Source organism: Mustela nigripes, chromosome 6, assembly GCF_022355385.1.
Source record: "Mustela nigripes isolate SB6536 chromosome 6, MUSNIG.SB6536, whole genome shotgun sequence".
Taxonomy (NCBI): Eukaryota; Metazoa; Chordata; class Mammalia; order Carnivora; family Mustelidae; genus Mustela; species Mustela nigripes.
The window spans coordinates 11161752-11179704 of NC_081562.1; the positions used below are offsets into that span (position 1 = coordinate 11161752).

Consider the following 17953-nt stretch of genomic DNA (forward strand, 5'->3'; position numbering starts at 1 on the left):
CGCGCTTTGCCCCGCGCCCCCGGGAGCCAGTGCCCGCCCCGCCCCTCCCGGCGTGCCGCGCGCCGCGCACGTGACCCCGCCCCCTGCCATTGGCCGGGCGGGAGGGGCGGGGTCGCCGGGGTGCCTTCAGGCCGAGCGCGGCCTCAGTCGACTGCTGGCTGTCGCCCGTGCGGCAGGGAGGTCCGCGGTCCGTGCGGAGAGGCAGGCGCTGCAGGCGTGGGCACCGCGCACGCTCGGAGAGAGGCCTCGGGGAGAGCTGCGCCGGCAAGAGTGTGGCCTTGCGTCGCGTGGCGGCAGGTGTGCTGGGCCAGCACTGTCACGCGATCGAGGAGTCCGGCGCGCAGGGCACCCGGAAGGGGCGGGGCCCCGCAGGCCACACCTCCTTCGGTCTCGAGGGCGGGGACGTAGCCCAAGAGACCTGTTTCTACGGTCTGAGCTGGGGAGGGCTCGGGAAGGCTGTCGGGCACCCCTCAAATTAGGGGAAGAATGGGGGAACACCCACCCTCATACCACCAGGGCAATAAGAAAGGGGGTGGCGCTTCTGGGAACCAAGGCCCTGGAGGAGACGGAGGCGTTCAGATTTCCTGGGGGGAGCCCTAGATCCGAGCTTGAGAGGATGGAGGCTGGCAGATGAGCTTAGAGGGCCTGGGGCTCCAGTCCTGGCTCGACCTCCGATTGCGGTGAGCGCCCAGGCGAGCCCCTGCCCCTCGCCCATCTACCCGGGCCTCGAGGGGCCATCCGGGGTGCGAGACCTCACAGCCGTGGGCTGCCACAGGATGGACCTCTGGGCCGCAGCCCGGCTGTGGGGCCCGCCGGGGCTGCTCCTGACCTGGGCCCTGCACCTGGCTCTGTGCCTGCGCTCAGCCCAGACCTCGGTACCCCCGTCCCGGGACTACTGCGTCCTGGGTGCCGGGCCCGCGGGCCTGCAGATGGCCTACTTCCTGCAGCGGGCCGGGCGAGACTATGCGGTGTTCGAGCGCGCCCCACGGCCCGGCAGCTTCTTCACGCGCTACCCGCGCCACCGCCAGCTCATCAGCATCAACAAGAGGCACACGGGCAAGGCCAATGCGGAGTTCAACTTGCGCCACGACTGGAACTCTCTGCTCAGCCACGACCCCCGGCTGCTCTTCAGACACTACTCCCGCGCTTACTTCCCCGACGCGGGAGACATGGTGCGCTACCTGGGCGACTTTGCCCAGCGCCTGGGGCTCCACGTGCTGTACAACACGACCATTACTCACGTCACTCTGCACAAGGCCCGGCAGGCCTGGAACGGCCATTACTTCATCCTGACCGACCAGATGGGTCACACACACCAGTGCAGGTAAGGAACGCCTCCCGGAGCCCACCTGCTGGCACCCCTTGGTCAGCAGGAGATGTGGAAGAAATGAGAGAATAAGATCTTTACTTTCTTTTTTCTTTTCTTTAATATTTTATCCATCTGTCACGTTCACTGTGACACCAGCATCGGGTACTCAGCATCGTCTAGGTTATGTCCCAAAAGTCCTTCCTGAGGAACATCTCCTAGAACTAGTGTTCCTCCAGAGACATGCTGGGGGAGATGTCCAGCAGGTGTTAGACAGGCTCAGTGGAATTTCAGACTGAACTAGAGCAGGAGGCCCCACAGGCAGAGCTGCCGGCGGGCGTTCAGTTTTAGCTTGCTTTGGCTTGGGAGAAAGCTTAACACTTTGTAGACAACCCAAACTCCAAGTCACACACTGTACTGCCCGGATTCCCTCCTCACAATGACCCTGGGGGCAGTTCACTGATCCTCGAGTTACAGATGAAGAGCTCGGGCGGGAGAAGTTGAGTCACTGGTGCTGTGTCACACAGTCTGAGCCCATCTTCCTCACCCCGGAGCCTGTACTTTTTCTGTTACACCAGGCTGCCTCTCCCGCCCAGGCTATGGGGCTGCCACTTGGGTCCCAGGTAGTGCCGGGAGGTCATCTTCTCAACGCCCTTCGCCGGAGGCCCAGCCTTGTCCTTTGCTTGTTACAGCCCAGGAAAGAAGGGCCGTGCCAGCCTGGGACCCTTGCATTTTAGCCCGCCAGACAACCGCCTAGGGGAGTCAGATCTGAGCTGGGTGGGCAGGGGTCGCAAAACAAGGAGCCACAAGGGCTGCGGTGTCTTCTATAAGCCCTCCGGTTCTGTTTTCAAAACCACCTGTAATCAAATCTCAATGCATCCCTGCCCAGGACTGTAACGCCCTCCAGCATGAATCAGTCGGGCTGATCTGGTTTCACATTCTGACTTGGCTATTGTAGGAACTTGGGAGGCCATAGGCCTCTAGGGCCTGTGTCCCCTCACCTGGAAAGCCAAAGAACACCAACTCAGGGCTGCTTTAGGCAGTGAGGTGATGCACAAAACACTCGGTAGGGGCCTGGGACAGAATTCCTGCTCGGCAGTCTCCTGCATTGGCCCAGCCATCAGAAAAGGGAAAGTGGACCAAAGAAAAAGGGAAGAGTCATTTTCAACAATGAGGGAGACACTTGGGCTGCCTGCTGTGTTCAACATTAGGGGAATTACTTAATTTCTTGTGTTCCCTTCTCAGAGAGTTGGATTAATCCTCATGTTTGGCATCATCCCAGGGCGTGGGAAAGGAGACCGTCCACTGGAGTGGGCCTGGGAGGGGCAAGGGGGAAAAGTCTGTCGGATATTCTGGGATAGGTCAGTAAACGGATGAATGAACGGAGCTTCTCTGGCTTTTTTAGGAGCCGGCAGCCTGGGGAAGGCGGGGTAGCCAGGTGGCACGTGCAGGGAGTCATTTTCACGTCGGGGTCTTCCGTCTGTCCCCTCCCTGCAGCGTGCTTCTCGTGGCCACCGGTTTGTCGGTCCCCAACCAGGTTGACTTCCCAGGCTCCGAGTACGTGGAGGGGTACGAGTCTGTGTCCGTGGACCCCGAGGACTTCGAGGGTCAGAATGTGCTGATCCTGGGGCGTGGGAACTCTGCCTTTGAGACGGCGGAGAACATCTTGGGTGTCACCAACTTTATCCACATGCTGAGCCGCTCCCGGGTCCGGCTGTCGTGGGCCACCCACTACGTGGGAGACCTCAGGTACGCTGCGAGCTGCTCGTGGAATCCGTTCCGCCAGCCCCCTCCAAAGCCATTCCTGACCCCACCGGAACAAGCACCCCTTCCTCTGAGTCTCCTCGCGCCCCGTTCAGACTCCTTTCTCTCTCCTGGTGTTCCCCTCGGGCCCCAGGGCCATCAACAATGGCCTGCTGGACACCTACCAGCTGAAGTCCTTGGACGGGTTGCTCGAGTCCGACCTGACGGATCTGGCCATCGTGAAGGACCGCGAGGGCAAGTTCCACGTCACCCTAAAGTTCTTCCTGGAGGAAGGCAACCCGAGTGCCGACGCCGACGCCGTCACCCTCCCCCAGGACGACAATGACAACTTTGCCATGCGCGTGGCCTATGACCGGGTCATCCGCTGCCTGGGCTGGAACTTCGACTTCTCTATTTTCAACAAGTGAGTCCACACAGGGGGGAGCTGGGGTCTCCTCGCGAACCCCTTCTGACACCTCCCCAGGGGGCAGAGAGTCCCCATCCCCTGGGCCGGCGGCAGGGCTCTCGGGATGGCGCCATCAGGGTGGACATGGATGCTGCTGGTCCCCCACCCAGGGTGGGCGCCTGCTGTGCTGACAAGGACAGGCGGCCCAGAGGCCCTCCATCCCAGAGCAGCAGCCACAGGGGCCTTCCTCTGCGCTGGGATCTTCCACCAGACAGACGGGAAAGGGAGCTCGGGCCGAATAAAGAAGGGGAACTTGCTGAGAGGCCGCGGTCGCATAGCAGCTAAGGACACAGGCTCCGAGGTCGATCTGAGATTCTCTGCAGAGCAAATCTGCGGGCTCTGGGAAAGTCACTTAACCAGACTATGCCCACTTTCTTCATCACTAAAACGGAGAGCATAGTTCTCTCTCACAGGGCTGCTGTGAGGAATAACATGGGAAAGTACTTGGTATATCCTATAGGCTTCATAAAATGGTAAGACACCAAGTTCACTTATAATTGTTTTCAACCGCTTTGCTTGACACGTTGCTGCCCCAGGACCTTGGCAAAGCTCGGTATCAAAGACTCCGTCCAGTGTGTCTCCCTTTCCTCTGGCCAAGGTGTTGGCAGATGTGGAGAAACTGGAGGGCCTGAAGCGGACCCCCCATCCCAGCATGTCCCCCAGGACCCCGCTGGAGCCCAGAGCCTAGCCTTGAGTCCGGCTTGAATCTGTCCCTGACTCACCACATCTTCAAGCTGAGCCTCAGGGACTCCCTCTGTCAAACAGAGATCATCATACCCAGCTCCTAGGGGCCTGGTGTGGTTTCAACACAACAAGCAGTATGAAGCCTCTGCGCTGAGTTCGGTGCCGAGCACACAGTACACTCATACACAGCAGTGTACATGGCGGTGTTTTGTACATAGCAGTGATTTTTACAAAAAACCCTTTCGGCTCACAGGTCCCTCAGACTGTCTTCCGGGGGCAAGTTCAGCAAGAAGTACCCACTGATCAAAGCCAGTTATGAGTCCAAAGGAAGCCGGGGTCTCTTCGTGCTGGGCACCGCCAGCCACTCCGTGGATTACCGCAAGTCTGCGGGGGGCTTCATCCATGGTTTCCGCTACACAGGTGAGCCAGCGGAGAGAACCATCCCCGGGGCTCGTAAACAGACCGATTCACAGCAGCCTTCCCAGAAGTGCTTGTCGGTAGTCATTCATCTTAAGATCCCTGTCTGGGACGGAGGGCCGCAGGTCTCATGGGCTGAGGATAGATCTTGAGAAGCATCAGAGAAGGTGTGAGAGCCGGGCCATGTGGGCGAGGCGTGTGGCTTGCCCTAGTCCTGTGCCAGTCGAGCAGCAGGCATTGCCAAGGAGGCAGAGCCTGAAGAGGGGTCGTGGGGGTCCCTCCCCAGCAGGGCGGGCTGAGAGGTGAGCCTTCGTGACCTCTCCGGGAGCCTCTTTTGGATGCGGTGGCGTCGGAGGCATAGAAGTGAACTCTCGGCCCTCGCGGGGCTGTCGTAAGAACTAAGACGATATCTGGGGACCTTGGAGCTACAAAGCATCATGCACAGATGCTTTGGGTAGCCACAAATCCCAGTAAAAACTGCAGGTTGGTTGATGTCAGTTCTGAGGGTATAAACGCTCTGCGTGCCAGACAGGCTGATGGTGGGCGCCTGTTACACGGGCCTGGTTTGATTTTGCCACAAACGCCAGAAGGGTCCTCCGTCCTGCGTCCCCGCGTCTCTGTGTTCAATTCGATGACTCCCATTGGCTTTATACTCGTGTTTGCATTTTACTGTCCTTCCAGTTTGGCAGGGGAAAAGAGCCGTGTTTGATTTTCCAGATGATGTATTTTATGTCCGTGTGTGGTCAGAGAAGGAAACCAGAGAGAGGGTGTTACCCGTCTGTAAGCCAGGACATCCACAGATCAAATACACACAGCCCTGGAATGGACGTGTCTGTCCCTTTAGCTGTGTCTCCCCTCTAAGAAATCCTCATCAGTGTTCCCCTCCCTGCACCTGCTGTCCTGGCAGATTCTACCCCGGCTGCCCTGCTTCCTTCTGGCGCCCCGATCTTTCTTCAGCTCCAAGACCGGATCCTCACGGCAGCTCCGTGAGGCAGGGCCTGTTGTTTCTGCACCACTTCCCGATAAGGAAACTCGGGCACAGAGAGCTTAAGTAACTTCCCCCAAGTCCCCCAGCCGGTGGATGGCAGACGGGTGATGTGAATCCACGCATGTTGCCTGACCCTCAAGCTCGCAGCCAACCACTGAGCTTCGGGCACGTGGGCGACAGTCCTGGGTGTTCAGGCGCCGACCGCTGTGTGGTCACTACTCGGAGCGGAGGGCCCTGCGGGGGGAGGGCCCGTGCGGCTGTGCACATCCCGCTCATCCTGCCCCAGCCTGAGAAGCCGGTCCCTGGGGAGACCAGAAGCAGCCAGTAAGGCAGAGGAAAGCCAACTAGGAAGGGCACAGACCGTAACCATGTGGACGATTACTCCCGACCCCCAGCCCGTCCGTCCCCACGCTGTATCTGTCAGCCCGCCCGCCTCCCTCTCCTGACCCGGGCATGTTTGTCTCTCCTGACGGGTCTTCCCACTGCCAGAGGTTTCTCTGGCTTCCTATCCAGCTACATGGTCCCTGCCAAAACACCTGTTTCTTAAATTTTCCCTTTTCTCTGTTTATAGCTTAAGCCTCTCTCCACGCTCCCCGTCTCCCCCGGGACCGCTCCAGCTCCTCGGGGTGCCATGCCGAGCTTTGCCAGGCCCCGGCCAGCTCGCCTTCCCAGGCTGGTCCCTCGCCTGCTTCTCAGAATGGTCAGGCTCTCTCAGGATGGTCGCCCTTTCATCAGGAGCCTGTCCCCAGACTCCACTCGCTGTGTCCGTCCTCAACTCTGTGCAGAGGGACAGCTGTCGCTTTCCTGCCCTTACAGGAGTCTGTCTTTGTGACAGTTTGGAGTTAGGCAGTGAAGGAGAGGGGACGCTGAAAGGGTCTCCAGCTGGGGCCCGGGAGGAAGGGGAACTGGGGCCAGGGGAGCCCGGTGAGAGGCCGGCACAGGGTCTGGGGCTCGCAGAGCAGCTGGGAGGGGGGGCGCGGGGGGCGCGGGGGGCCGGGAGCCCGAGCCTGCCACGCCCATCCTTCCAGCTACCATCAGGGCTGCTTTCACACCGGAAGCAACTGGGGAGCCTGACCGATTAGGCAGCAGAGCCCCAAACACTATCTGTCTGGCCCATAGTGTAGGAAGCCTCCACTGACCCCGCTCCAAAGGCCTCCTCTTGTGCCACGTGTGCAAGTGTGTCTTGAGTTCCAAGAAGTCCGTGGGGACTGAACAGGCATCAGGCGGTGAAGGAGCAGATCTTAAGGGCGTCCTGCGTCATGCCTTCCCTCCCTCTGGCCTTCCCAGTGCGTGCTGTGCACCGCCTGCTGGAGCACCGCCACCACGGCGTCGCCTGGCCGTCCACCGAGCTCCCCACCTCACAGCTGACCAGCGCCATCGTCCGGCGCGTGAACGAGGCTTCTGGGCTCTACCAGATGTTCAGTGTGCTGGCCGACGTCATCCTGCTGAAGGAGTGAGTAACCCGGCTTCACCGTTCTTCACCCTGTCCTAGCTCTTCTCTGCCTGTTCCAGGTGTGGAGGGGCCCCGGGGCTCCCTCTCGGATGAAGCCTGCGGGGAGACAGGGTAGATCGATTCTAGGGGAGAACATCAGGGAAATCGACACAGGTAGACAGACAGCCCTAGATGTGCGTTGTAGCTCTGCCACTTTCGAACTGTGTGACCTGGACCAAGTCACGTAGCCTCTCTGAGCCTTTCTCTCACCCGCACAGTGGGGGTAATCACACCTGGTGGGCAGAAGTAAAAGCCACTGGGAGGTCACAGTTGGCCCCAGGTGGACAAGCAGTAAACCAAAGTGATGTGAACCCCTGGTGTGGATCGGCGGGCTCCCTCGGGCGGGGACCGGCTGGGCTCCTTATCAGTGAAGTGACAGGTGGCAGATCACAGGTGACACCAGCAGAGCAGGGAGGGAGAGGGGCTGTGGGTGAGGGTGCTCCGAGGACAGGTGGCAGGTGAGAAGCAGGGGCGATCCCTCAGTCAGAGGGGAAGCAGCCTGACCCAAAGCCAGGGAGGGCCACATGCCCCAAGTTCAGGGACACACAAGGATTTCACAGTGATGAGCGCAAGGTATCCATCCCCCTGTCTCCTCTCTTCCATTCCCATTCTCCACCTTCAGACTCCCCATAAACATAAAACTTTCAAATTACATCAAGAATATGACCGCCTTTCCCCAGTCCCAGGACCGCCGCCTTGGTCCAGAGGCCCAGCGTCTGTCGCTTGAACTAACCACAGTCTCCCACCTTGGCCCACGGCCTGCTTTCCGCACAGCAGCCTGGCGGTCCTCTCAAAACACAAGTCACACATAGTCAGCTCTGCTCAGTACTCTCCAGGGGCCAGGGGGCCGTCAGAACACACACGAGCCCTCCTCGACCTGCCCCCAAGCCCCTCTCCTGCCCCTCCGCCCGAGGCCACTCCAGCCACATCGGCCTTCTTCCTGTCCCTGGAAGACACCACGGCAGTCGCTCCCTCCCAGGGCTTCCCTGTTACTGTTCTGTCAGCCTGGGTCACCCACTCCCCAGATACATTTCAGGTTGCTCGGAGTTTTCTAGAATCTGTCCCAGTGTAAGCCAAGGCTCAGCTGTGACGGAAATGGTAAAGTGAGGTGCGTGGGGATGACCAGCGGCTGTACACTGTACAAGGGACATGCACGCACATGCTCCTCAGCTCTGTCACGGCACTGAGGGTCTGGCCCTCCTGCGCTGCCATTGTCCCCAGGAACGCCATGGCATTTGAGTACCTGGAGGAGTTCCCCGTGCAGATGCTGGCCCAGCTGGAGACCATCACGGGAAGGAAGGCCAGGCACGGGCTGTTCGTCGTCAACATGGAGTACGGCAGAAACTTCTCTGGGCCCGACAAGGACGTCTTCTTTTATGACCGGTCTGTGGGGCACACGGAAGACGCCTGGCAGTCTAACTTCCTCCATCCCGTCGTCTACTACTACAGGCATCTTCCCACCGGTGAGCCGGGGCGCTGCTCTTCCCCGAGCGCAGGCTTCCTTCCGGGAGCTGGGCGCTGCTCGGACCCCAGGTCTCTCTCCTGTCACACCTGTCACCTGTCACACAACTTCTCCCGGCTGGCAGAGGACACTGGGGGACTTCACCCAGAAACCCAGTGGGGCAGAAGGTCTGGGAATAAGAAACAGTGTTCCCAGGTTCAGGCGCATACCATGACCGGGGCAGGCCACACATGGAGTGTCGTGACCCCCTCCAGGCACCACACCAGCAAGAGGGACAGCCTTGCTGTGTGTGTCCGAAGGAGGGGTGAATGTGGAGGGAGAGGGGACCCAGAGACGGACTCTCAGAGGGACCGGGGAAAGGCCCTGGAGGTAGTTACCACAGGCCGGTAGCCTGAAAAGCACAGAAAAGCTGGGCAGTGTTCTCGGGCCGTGCTTTCCTTGCTGTGTGGCCTGGGACCATTCCTGGAACTCTCCGAGCCTCCGCTTCCTCATTTGGAAAGTGGGGATAACAGCAGGATTGTGTGAGGAAAAATGAGATGAAGAACACAGAATGCGGGGCGCCTGGCCGGCTCAGGTGGTGGGGCATGATTCTTGATCTTAGGTTGTGAGTTCCAGCCCCACTTTGGGGGTAGAGATTATTTAAAAGATAAATAAAATCTTCCCCAAAAGAAGCACAGCACACCAGCATGGTACCCGGAAGAGTAGCTACCAGTAGGTGAACCACCCCCTCCTCACCCCCGGGGACACCACTCCTGCTTCAGAAACTGAAGAGCTGTCCCTTGGAAGAAGATGCCCTAAAAACAGACATAGGTGGTATCAGCAGGTAGAAGTGACAGGAACTCGGGGTTCTTGTCAGAATTGGGAGTAGCTACTAATCAGAGCTGTCACAGTGGAACGGGTTACCCCTAGAGTCAAGTTTCCCAGTACAAGGGTGGTTGAGTCCTGGCTTAATGGCCACCTGCCTGGGATGCCACGGGAGGGTCCCCACACCAGGCACAAAGCTGGCCTAGGTGAGCCCTCGGGCCCCTTTCGAGGCAGGGCCTCTGAGTCGTGTCCCAGAAAGCGCTGTTCGGAAGCGGTCACAAAGAACCTCAGTCCACGTGTGCCTTAGAAATCCCCGGGCGCGAGTCATTAGTCTTGGTTCTGCTTTCTGACACCACAAGGAACAGATCTAGTCTCTTCCTCATGCCAGCCTTGCACACACAGCGATGGCTGTGGGACAGGCCAGCAGCTGCCCAGCACAGTGTGTCGGGAAAGCCGAGCACGAGGGAGCGAGGGAAGCACCTGGGACGTGTGGGAACCACATTGTCATCTCCGGGATGGGAAGCCCAGCCTCCAGGCTCTGACACAACTCCCCCTCTCTGCCCCACAGAACAGGAGGTGAGGTTCCGCCCTGCCGGCTGGGCCCTGCCTCGGCCCACGGCCATCCACCATGTCGTGGAAGATTTCTTGACCGACTGGACCGCCCCGGTGGGGCATATCCTGCCTCTGAGGCGCTTCCTGGAGAACTGTTTGGACACCGATTTGCGAAGCTTCTATGCAGGTAACCTAAGTTCCTAGAAGGACCAAAGGGACTGAGCAGGAGGTCAAAAAAAGACCTGATCAATCCGTGCCCTGCGGAGTTTTCAGGATTCATAACCAGAACCCACACCTGAGAATTCTGTTATCCACGAGGTAGAGGTGTTCAGAGAGACCCTTACCAGTCCAGCAGACCTGAAGTTGCTGAGTAGAATTCATTTCTTAAAGAACTGGCAGGGGGAGAAAAGGGAGCTCTGAGAACACCATAAAGCCCCTGCTGGACGTGGGATAGCTGCCAGCCATCAGCAGGAGCCAAGAGCCTGGGTCACCGAGCCGTGCTTGGGGGCGGGAAGGTGAGGCTGGGGCAGGGAGGGAGGGAGGTCTGTTCAGAGTCCTTCACCGAAGCTCAGATCTCAGTGGCTCAAAGAGGCACAACACACTCTCAAGAGGGAGATGGTGGAGACTCGGGCTTTTTGGTTCTGGGTAGAAAAGGGACAATCTCCTCCTGAGAATTTCTAACCACTAAGCCTCCCCCATGTGAGTTTGGGGCCAAACTTCACACTGTCCTCATGGTGTAAAAATCACAGAAGGAAATGCAAGTCTTCTGTGAAGAAACAAACTTTATCTTTTTTTTTTAAAGATTTTATTTTTTTGACAGACAGAGATCACAAGTAGGCAGAGAGGCAGGCAGAGAGAGAGGAGGAAGCAGGCTTGCCACTGAATAGAGAGCCTGATGCGGGGCTCGATCCCAGGACTCTGGGATCATGACCTGAGCCAAAAGCAGAGGCTTGAACCCACTGAGCCACTCAGGCGCCCCAAGAAACAAACTTTAAAACTAGAGAAAGGAGGGGGCACCTGGCTGGCTTAGTCAGTTAAACGTCTACCTTTGGCTCAGGTCAAAATCCCAGGGCCCTGGGATCAAGGCCCGAGTCAGGCTCCTTGTTCAGTGGGGAGCCTGCTTCTCCCTCTGCCTCTGCCCCCTCCCCTTCGTGTGCACACACATACATTCACGTGCACTGTCTCTCAGATAAATAATAAAATCTTTTAAAAAAATAAATAAAACTGGAGAAGTACATATATACATAAAAGAAAACTAGGGCTCGGTGAGCCTAGGTGGCTCAGTCAGTTAAGCGACCAAATCTTGGTTTCAGCTCAGATCATGACTTAGGGTCCTGGGATCGAGCCCCGAGTTGGGCTTCACACTCAGCATGGAATCTGCTTGTCCCTCCCTCTCTTCTTCTCCCCCTGGCCCCATTCTCTCCCTCTCTCTCTCTTGAATAAATAAATAAAAAAAAGAAAAAATTAGAGCTCAAAAAGTTTCCACAGATAAACTTCCAGGTAAGTTGAACCCACCCCCAACCCCCAAGCAAAAAGCACTTAACACATAAGGACACAAACCTCTGTGAGGGAGTGTCAGCAGGAAAAAAAAAAAAAAAAACTTCTGGATCAAACCAAAAAGACTACGGGAATTGGAATAGTTAAAAATAGAGGATACAAAGTCTGCCTAAAATATGTAAAGAAATGAGAAAATAGATTATCAAAGATGTAATTGGGCAGCATTCAGGAAGAACCAAATAAAACTTGTAGAAATGAAAAAATATATAACTGGAAACAACCTAGGAGCACCTGGAGGGCTCAACCAGTTAAGCATCTGACTTGTGATTTCAGCTCAGGTCATGCTCTCAGGGTCCTGGGATTGAGCCCTGTGTCAAGGCTCTGTGCTCAGCAGGCAGTCTGCTTAGGATTCTCTCTCCCCCTCCATTCCTCTCCCCTGCTCACAAGCTCACTTTCTCAAAAGCAAGTAAATAAACGTAAAAAAATGAAAACTCAACCTAAAGATAAAGTAGCACATTAGACAGAGATGAAGAGAGAATCGGTGAACTGGAAGGTAGCTCCGACAGAAGTCTGAGGACCCGGAGGGAGAAGTGACAGAAACAGGCCCAGTTTCGGTCTTTTTTAAAACCCTCTGAATGCCTAGAATATCTGCCCTTTTCTGTTCAGCAAACGTGTTGAACACCAGTTGTATGTCAGGTACTATTCAAATAAATCAGGTATGAGATGATCAGTGTCTGTCTGGCCTGCAGGTCAGAGGGCATGTGTCCTTGTTTCAGCCCCAGGCGACATCGTCCGCCAACCTCAAAATCAAGATGTATACACTGAGAGAGCTGGCTTAAAACAGCAGTGCAGGCTGATCGTCTAAATATGTGTAGATGCACAGAAGTCATTCAAAGCACAGGGCTAAGCAACTTCCAAGTGCTGGCCTTCTGCAGACCATCACCTGCCTTCGTGCTCGCCCGGGAAATGACGGGAGGCAGATCTAGAACTCTCCACTACAAAATGGCTGCCTGTTTCTCAAGGTTTCAGGATTACTCAAAGATGGCCATGCCCCTGAGGGAGCATGTCCCACCCTGGGTTATGGCTGCCTCAAGTACATCATCCAGACCTCGGGGCCCACTGGCAGAGGGCGCAGCTGTCCATTCCCTTGGTTGATGTGCGGCCGCTAGCTCTGGCCCTGGATTCTGCTGGGCTTCTCTGCCCCCTCCCTGCCCCACCCCGGGGCCCTGAAGAAGGGGTGACCTATGTCATCAGAAGGTGGTGCTTGCCCAAAGCCCCCCTTTCTGCCACTCTCCCAGCCTCCCCCTGCACCACGGTCCTCCCTGCTCGGGGAGGACGGTCATGCCCTGTGTTGCCAGGGGCCATCTGGACCGGAAGTCAGAACTGAGGTCGGAAGTGCCGTCCGTGTGGCCCCTTAGAGCCTGTTCACCCATGTGGGCCTCACAACATCCTTTGTTACATGCCCAAGTTTCTTGAGATCAAAGGCTCAAGACAGTTTTTGGATGTGCGCTCCTTCCCATCCTGTCTCTAAATCCCCGAGAAGACCGAGTCCCTTATCTGATTCATCTTTTCTGTTGTTTTAAGACTTTATTTATTTGACACAGAGAGAGAGAGACAGTGAGAGAGGGAACACAAGCAGGCGGAGTAGGAGAGAGAGAAGCAGGCTTCCCGCTGAGCAGAGAGCCCGAGGGGCTCAATCCCAGGACCCTGAGAGCATGACCTGAGCCAAAGGCGGATGCTTAACGACTGAGCCACCCGGGCGGCCCTCTTTTCTGTTTTTTTTTTTTTTTTTAAATCAGAGTTACATAAGCATTCAGCTAAAAGACTTTTTCTCACTTCCACCCTCAGTCCCAGAAGGAAGTACTTCTAGCTCTTCTGGTGGTTTCTTTGTATTTCTGAATAATAAGCACCCACAGCTGTTTCCTGACAGGGCCGACTTGACCCGTGCACCAGCTTTGCACTGTTCCCCAGTGTTCTCTTCCCTCTGCCACCCCCGCACAGGGCTCACACCAGTGCTTTCCACACCATATCTGCAACCCAGAGATGGCTGAGGGAATGAAGGCTTGCAGGCAGCTCTGAGCTCCCTGCCCCAGCCAGGCCAGCTTCCAGAAGGGAAGGCTGGGGGTCTGCTCCACAGTCGCTGAGCTCCCAGTGGACCGGGCCCAGATCTTGGGAGCGGAGTCATTTCTGTAGTTTGCTTTCCATCTAGAGCCTCGTTCTTCCAGAATGTCCGGGCACCGTCCTTGGAACTTCAGGGAGGGATGAGCCCCACCAAAGTCAGCTCCCGGGCTCACGGGGTGGAGGGCCCTGGGCGAGGCCCTGGGGCATCAGTACCCCCCTCCCCCCACACCTCTCCCCACACCTCTCGGTCTTACTCATCCATCTTTTGCTTTTGTGTAGAATCCTGCTTCCTGTTTGCGCTAACGCACCAGAAGCTGCCGCCCTTCTGCCAGCAGGGCTACCTGAGAGCACAGGGGCTCGTGGGGACCGAGAGCCTCCGGCGGCACGGAGTAGAGAGCGGGCTCCTGCGGGACTACACCACGGCGGACAGGCTCCATGAGGACGGGGCCCGCAGGCCACTGGGTAGCTCCCGGGCCCCGGGGCCCCCTGTCCGGCCCCCCGAGAGCAACAAGGAGGAGCTGTGACCACCAGGAGGCTCCCAGCCAGGCCCCTAGCTGGCCCCTCCGTCCCACTGACACATGGTTGCCAGAGACACTCAGACTGTCACGGTGACCAGGGTCACTGTGAGGGGTGGCCATGCGGTGGTCTCCCCTCCAGTCTGGTCCTTGGGTACCTGGGAGACGGGATCCTGAGAAAGCCACCCTCGGCCACGTGGGAGCCGCCTTCCACAGCCAGGCTTGTCTGCAAGTGAACTGTCACTGGGCACCAGGCTGGCTCGGTTCTGTCCCCATGAGTGCCCAGCGGTCCCATTTCCTCCTGGTCTACTCATCAGGTGAACTGGGATCCCACCGCCTGCGGACTGTGTCCCCAGTTGAGCTGTCCTCATCTTCAGAAGGGTTCAAGGCAGGCACTTCAAACATCCTCAGCCATCTGGGGCAGGTGGGACTGTCACCCCTGATGAAGCGATCAGGTCAGAGAAGTTAGGTGACTCCCAGGGTCCCACCAGGCATCCCTGTCTGGGTCCCCTGAGGACCCACCACTCTGCCTCGCCCTACCCCCATCCCTGTTTCCAGAACCCCGGGGCAGGGGCCAGCCCAGCTTATCATCATAGGCCCGCTGTCACCAGGCAGAGACGGGACAGCTCCTGCAGAGCCACCTTATCTCACTGGGCTTCTGCCCGAGCAGCAGGACTCAGAGCGGCGCCCGCCCCACGACTGCGCTCCCTGACTTCTGTCTTCAGCACATGTGCTGTCTGCTCTCCCCTCCTGCTCGGCACTTGCCGCTTGCCCTGCCCTTGCCCTCTGACATCCCAAACAGCGCCCTGGCCTCTGGTCTGCCTGAGCAAGTTGTGTAAAACTGTCCCCATGCTGGAAGGGAGGGACCGGCTCCACCTATTGGTTCTTTTTTTTTTTTTTTTAAAGATTTTATTTATTTATTTGACAGAGATCACAAGTAGGCAGAGAGTTAGGCAGAGAGAGAAGGGGAAGCAGGCTCCCCGCTGAGCAGAGAGCCCGATGCGGGGCTCGATCCCAGGACACTGGGATCATGACCCGAGCCGAAGGCAGCGGCCTAACCCACTGAGCCACCCAGGCGCCCCTCCACCTGTTGGTTCAAAGCGTGTGCGAGGAGGCGTTTCTAACTGCATCTGTGTGACGACAAGGCCTCTGCTCTCTGGTTGCCCAGCAGCCCTCACTCTTCTTCCCCACCAGGAATCTGCTCCCTTCATATGCACCCGTCAGGCCACGGAAAGCATTCATACAGAAGAATAATCACGGTGATTTTTTTCAAAGCCAGGACCCAGATGATTGCTTTTTCATCCATTCTTACTGGGTCCCTGCATCCACGCAGAATTCAAGGGACGCAGGCTTTCTGGATCCACAGCCCTTTTCTGGAAACTTCCTCTTGGCCTCCACTACTGGGTCCACCTCCTGTCTGCAGATCCCTCTCTCTCCAGTCGTGTGCAGTTAGAGCCGTGACACTCTGCAGCCCAAGCGTGTGACAATAGTTGGCATAGCTTACCCAGGCGTGGGAACATCTAAAGATCTCTCCCTGATCCCAGAGCGTTGGGTCTGCCGTGTTTCTTACAGATGATATGTAAACCGGATTTGGGCCCCGTCAGTGCCCCTCTCCAACTCTTTCTTTCCCAAGACTTTTTTTTAATCTTTTCACTAGGACTGTTCCCATATCTCAGACCCTGCCACACACATCACACCTTACCAGCTACTGAAGGCAGCTGAGTGCCTTCTCCCAATCAAAGTTCAAGGTGCTGCAACAAACAATTCACCGACGCCTGCGTCCCCTCGGCTGCTGCTCCCTCCTCTGCCAAATCGTCAGTGCCCTCAGAATTTCAGCCAGCTTCGTCTGTGTTTCAGAAGACCTGGCTTCAGGGTGCAGCTGATCAGATGCCTTCCCTGGTATTCTCCATGTAAAACTGGTCAGTAATTTGGAAAAGAAAATAAATCTCACTTCAAATCCCTATTTCATACTTCAGAATTAAGTTCAGAGCAATTTTTAAAAGCCGTATGGAAACTGGAGGGGACCAGGGACTGTTACAATGAAAGCAAGGACTGTCCGACTTCAGAATAATGGGGCAGTTCCCCAGAGGAGAAGGTTTCACGTTTCCAACCCATACTTTTTTTTTTAAGTTTTTATTTAAACTCCAGTTAGTTAATGTTCCAGGTGAAATTTTGTGTTTTGTTTTGTTTTTAACTGATCTCTACACCCAACATGGGGCTCGAACTCCTGACTCCAAGATCAAGTGTCACATTCCACTGACCGTACCGGCCAGGCGCCCTCCCTCCCATACTTAACTAATGTCGGTAATGTGACCATTTAAAGAAAAGGATAAAAATTAAAAGGCAAACAGCATGGGTAAAAACAGTGACAGCAGAATACAACACACAAAAATATTATCTTTATTACACAACCGATTGGCGTTAATGAGAAAAAAAAAAGACTATTTAAGTAACTGATGGGACATTCGCCCAATAAAATGCCACACGGCTCTCAAAACCTCCCAGAGATAGGGAAGGGCCATGCCATAAAACATACATGTGTGACCAAAACCAATCGAAAAGAAGCAGGTGACAAGAATGTAGTTAGTTGTGAACTACTTAAAGCTGTGTAAGGCTGGAGAGCCACAGATGGGGGAGACTGGAAAGGCATGTCACAGAATGTCAACAGTAGTCCTATGAGGTTTATGGAGGCATTTTTCTTTCTCCAAATACGTGATTACACTGTAGAGTGAAATAAATACATTTATTTTTTAAAAAATCACCTTTGCTTTTGGGATTTAAATTGCTGGGGGTGATAGGAGCCGGAAGCCCTCCCAGGGGACATGCTCTGGCTGGGTCCTCGTGGCGCCCATGGTTTCATCCCTCTCCCAAGTCCGGAAGACACCACACCCAGTGTTGAGGGGGAAGATGTAGACACACACACACACACACACCCCCGCAGGAAGGGAATTTTAAGTGGAGCGCGCTCCTCTGCTGCAGTCTTCAGACTGACCGAGTACAACAGAGGAGATCTCTGGAGAAATCTTCCCTCCCTCCCAGTGACAGAAAATGTAAAGGTAAAGAGGTCCTCATGTTGTACAGGTCCCCCGGCATAATCTCCAATCCACTGTAGAGCCCCAAATTCCTTCTGTTCCTCAAATAAAAATGAGGGTGTCACTAAAGTCTGTCTAGAAAGTAAATCACCAAGAAGTGAATTTATCTAAATTACTCCTAACATCTAATCATTTACCGAGTATTTACTATGTACCCAGAACTGTGCCATGGCCTGAAAGGGAAGCTCACAGATTCTCTGCTGCTTCTCCTCCAAAGAGCTGGCCCTCGTTCCCCTCCTGCTGGGTGAGAGCAGGACTGAGTGATTCACTAACGGCAAAGGAGGAGAAGCCACAGGATGTCATTATCATGATTAGGTTATGAAGAGACTAGCATTCATCCGCCCAGAGACTGTTCTCTCTCATCGCTCTCGCTTCGCGGGCCATGTTGCAAAGACGTCCAAGCACCTATGGAGAGCTCCTTGGCCAGGTGGCAAGGAACTAATGCCTGCCAAGAGCCAGGTGTATAAGTCTGGAAGCAGATCGTCCTCCAGTCCAGCCTTTAGATGGGTGCAGGGCTGGCCACCACCTTGAACACAGCCCCATGCCAGAACCCACCCAGCTCAGCCGCTCCCTGACTCCAGATTCACAGAACGTGGAGATAATGCCTGTTGTTGGAAGCCCCTACATTTCAGGGGCTTTGGGGGGCGTGTTTTGTTACACAGCGATAGATAACCAATACATGCTTTAAGAAACTTACCTGCCTTACTTTGTCACCACAACTTGAAGAGACAGATAATCCTATCCCCTATTCCTACCCTGTTCTCCCCATTCTTATGCTGAGAACAATTACACAGCAGGTCCGTGGTGAGATGCT

General features: G+C 56.0%; 1 protein-coding gene across 1 annotated transcript; it reads left to right on the forward strand.

Moving 5' to 3' along the window:
- Positions 1–110: 110 nt before the first annotated feature.
- FOXRED2 (FAD dependent oxidoreductase domain containing 2) lies at positions 111–16808 on the forward strand. Its single transcript, XM_059402102.1, has 8 exons — positions 111–1324; positions 2804–3055; positions 3204–3473; positions 4453–4619; positions 6892–7057; positions 8318–8559; positions 9931–10101; positions 13812–16808. Exons 1-8 carry the CDS (start codon positions 777–779, stop codon positions 14054–14056), a joined length of 2061 nt encoding a protein of 686 aa, XP_059258085.1. The 5' UTR covers positions 111–776; the 3' UTR covers positions 14057–16808.
- Positions 16809–17953: the final 1145 nt, after the last annotated feature.

Bases quoted from the DNA above. Each gene is read 5' to 3' on its own strand.
- FOXRED2 (XM_059402102.1), top strand. From the start codon at position 777: ATGGACCTCTGGGCCGCAGCCCGGCTGTGGGGCCCGCCGGGGCTGCTC. The intron at 3,474-4,452 runs GTGAGTCCACAC...TTCGGCTCACAG, and splicing joins GACTTCTCTATTTTCAACAA to GTCCCTCAGACTGTCTTCCG. The intron at 4,620-6,891 runs GTGAGCCAGCGG...TGGCCTTCCCAG, and splicing joins CCATGGTTTCCGCTACACAG to TGCGTGCTGTGCACCGCCTG.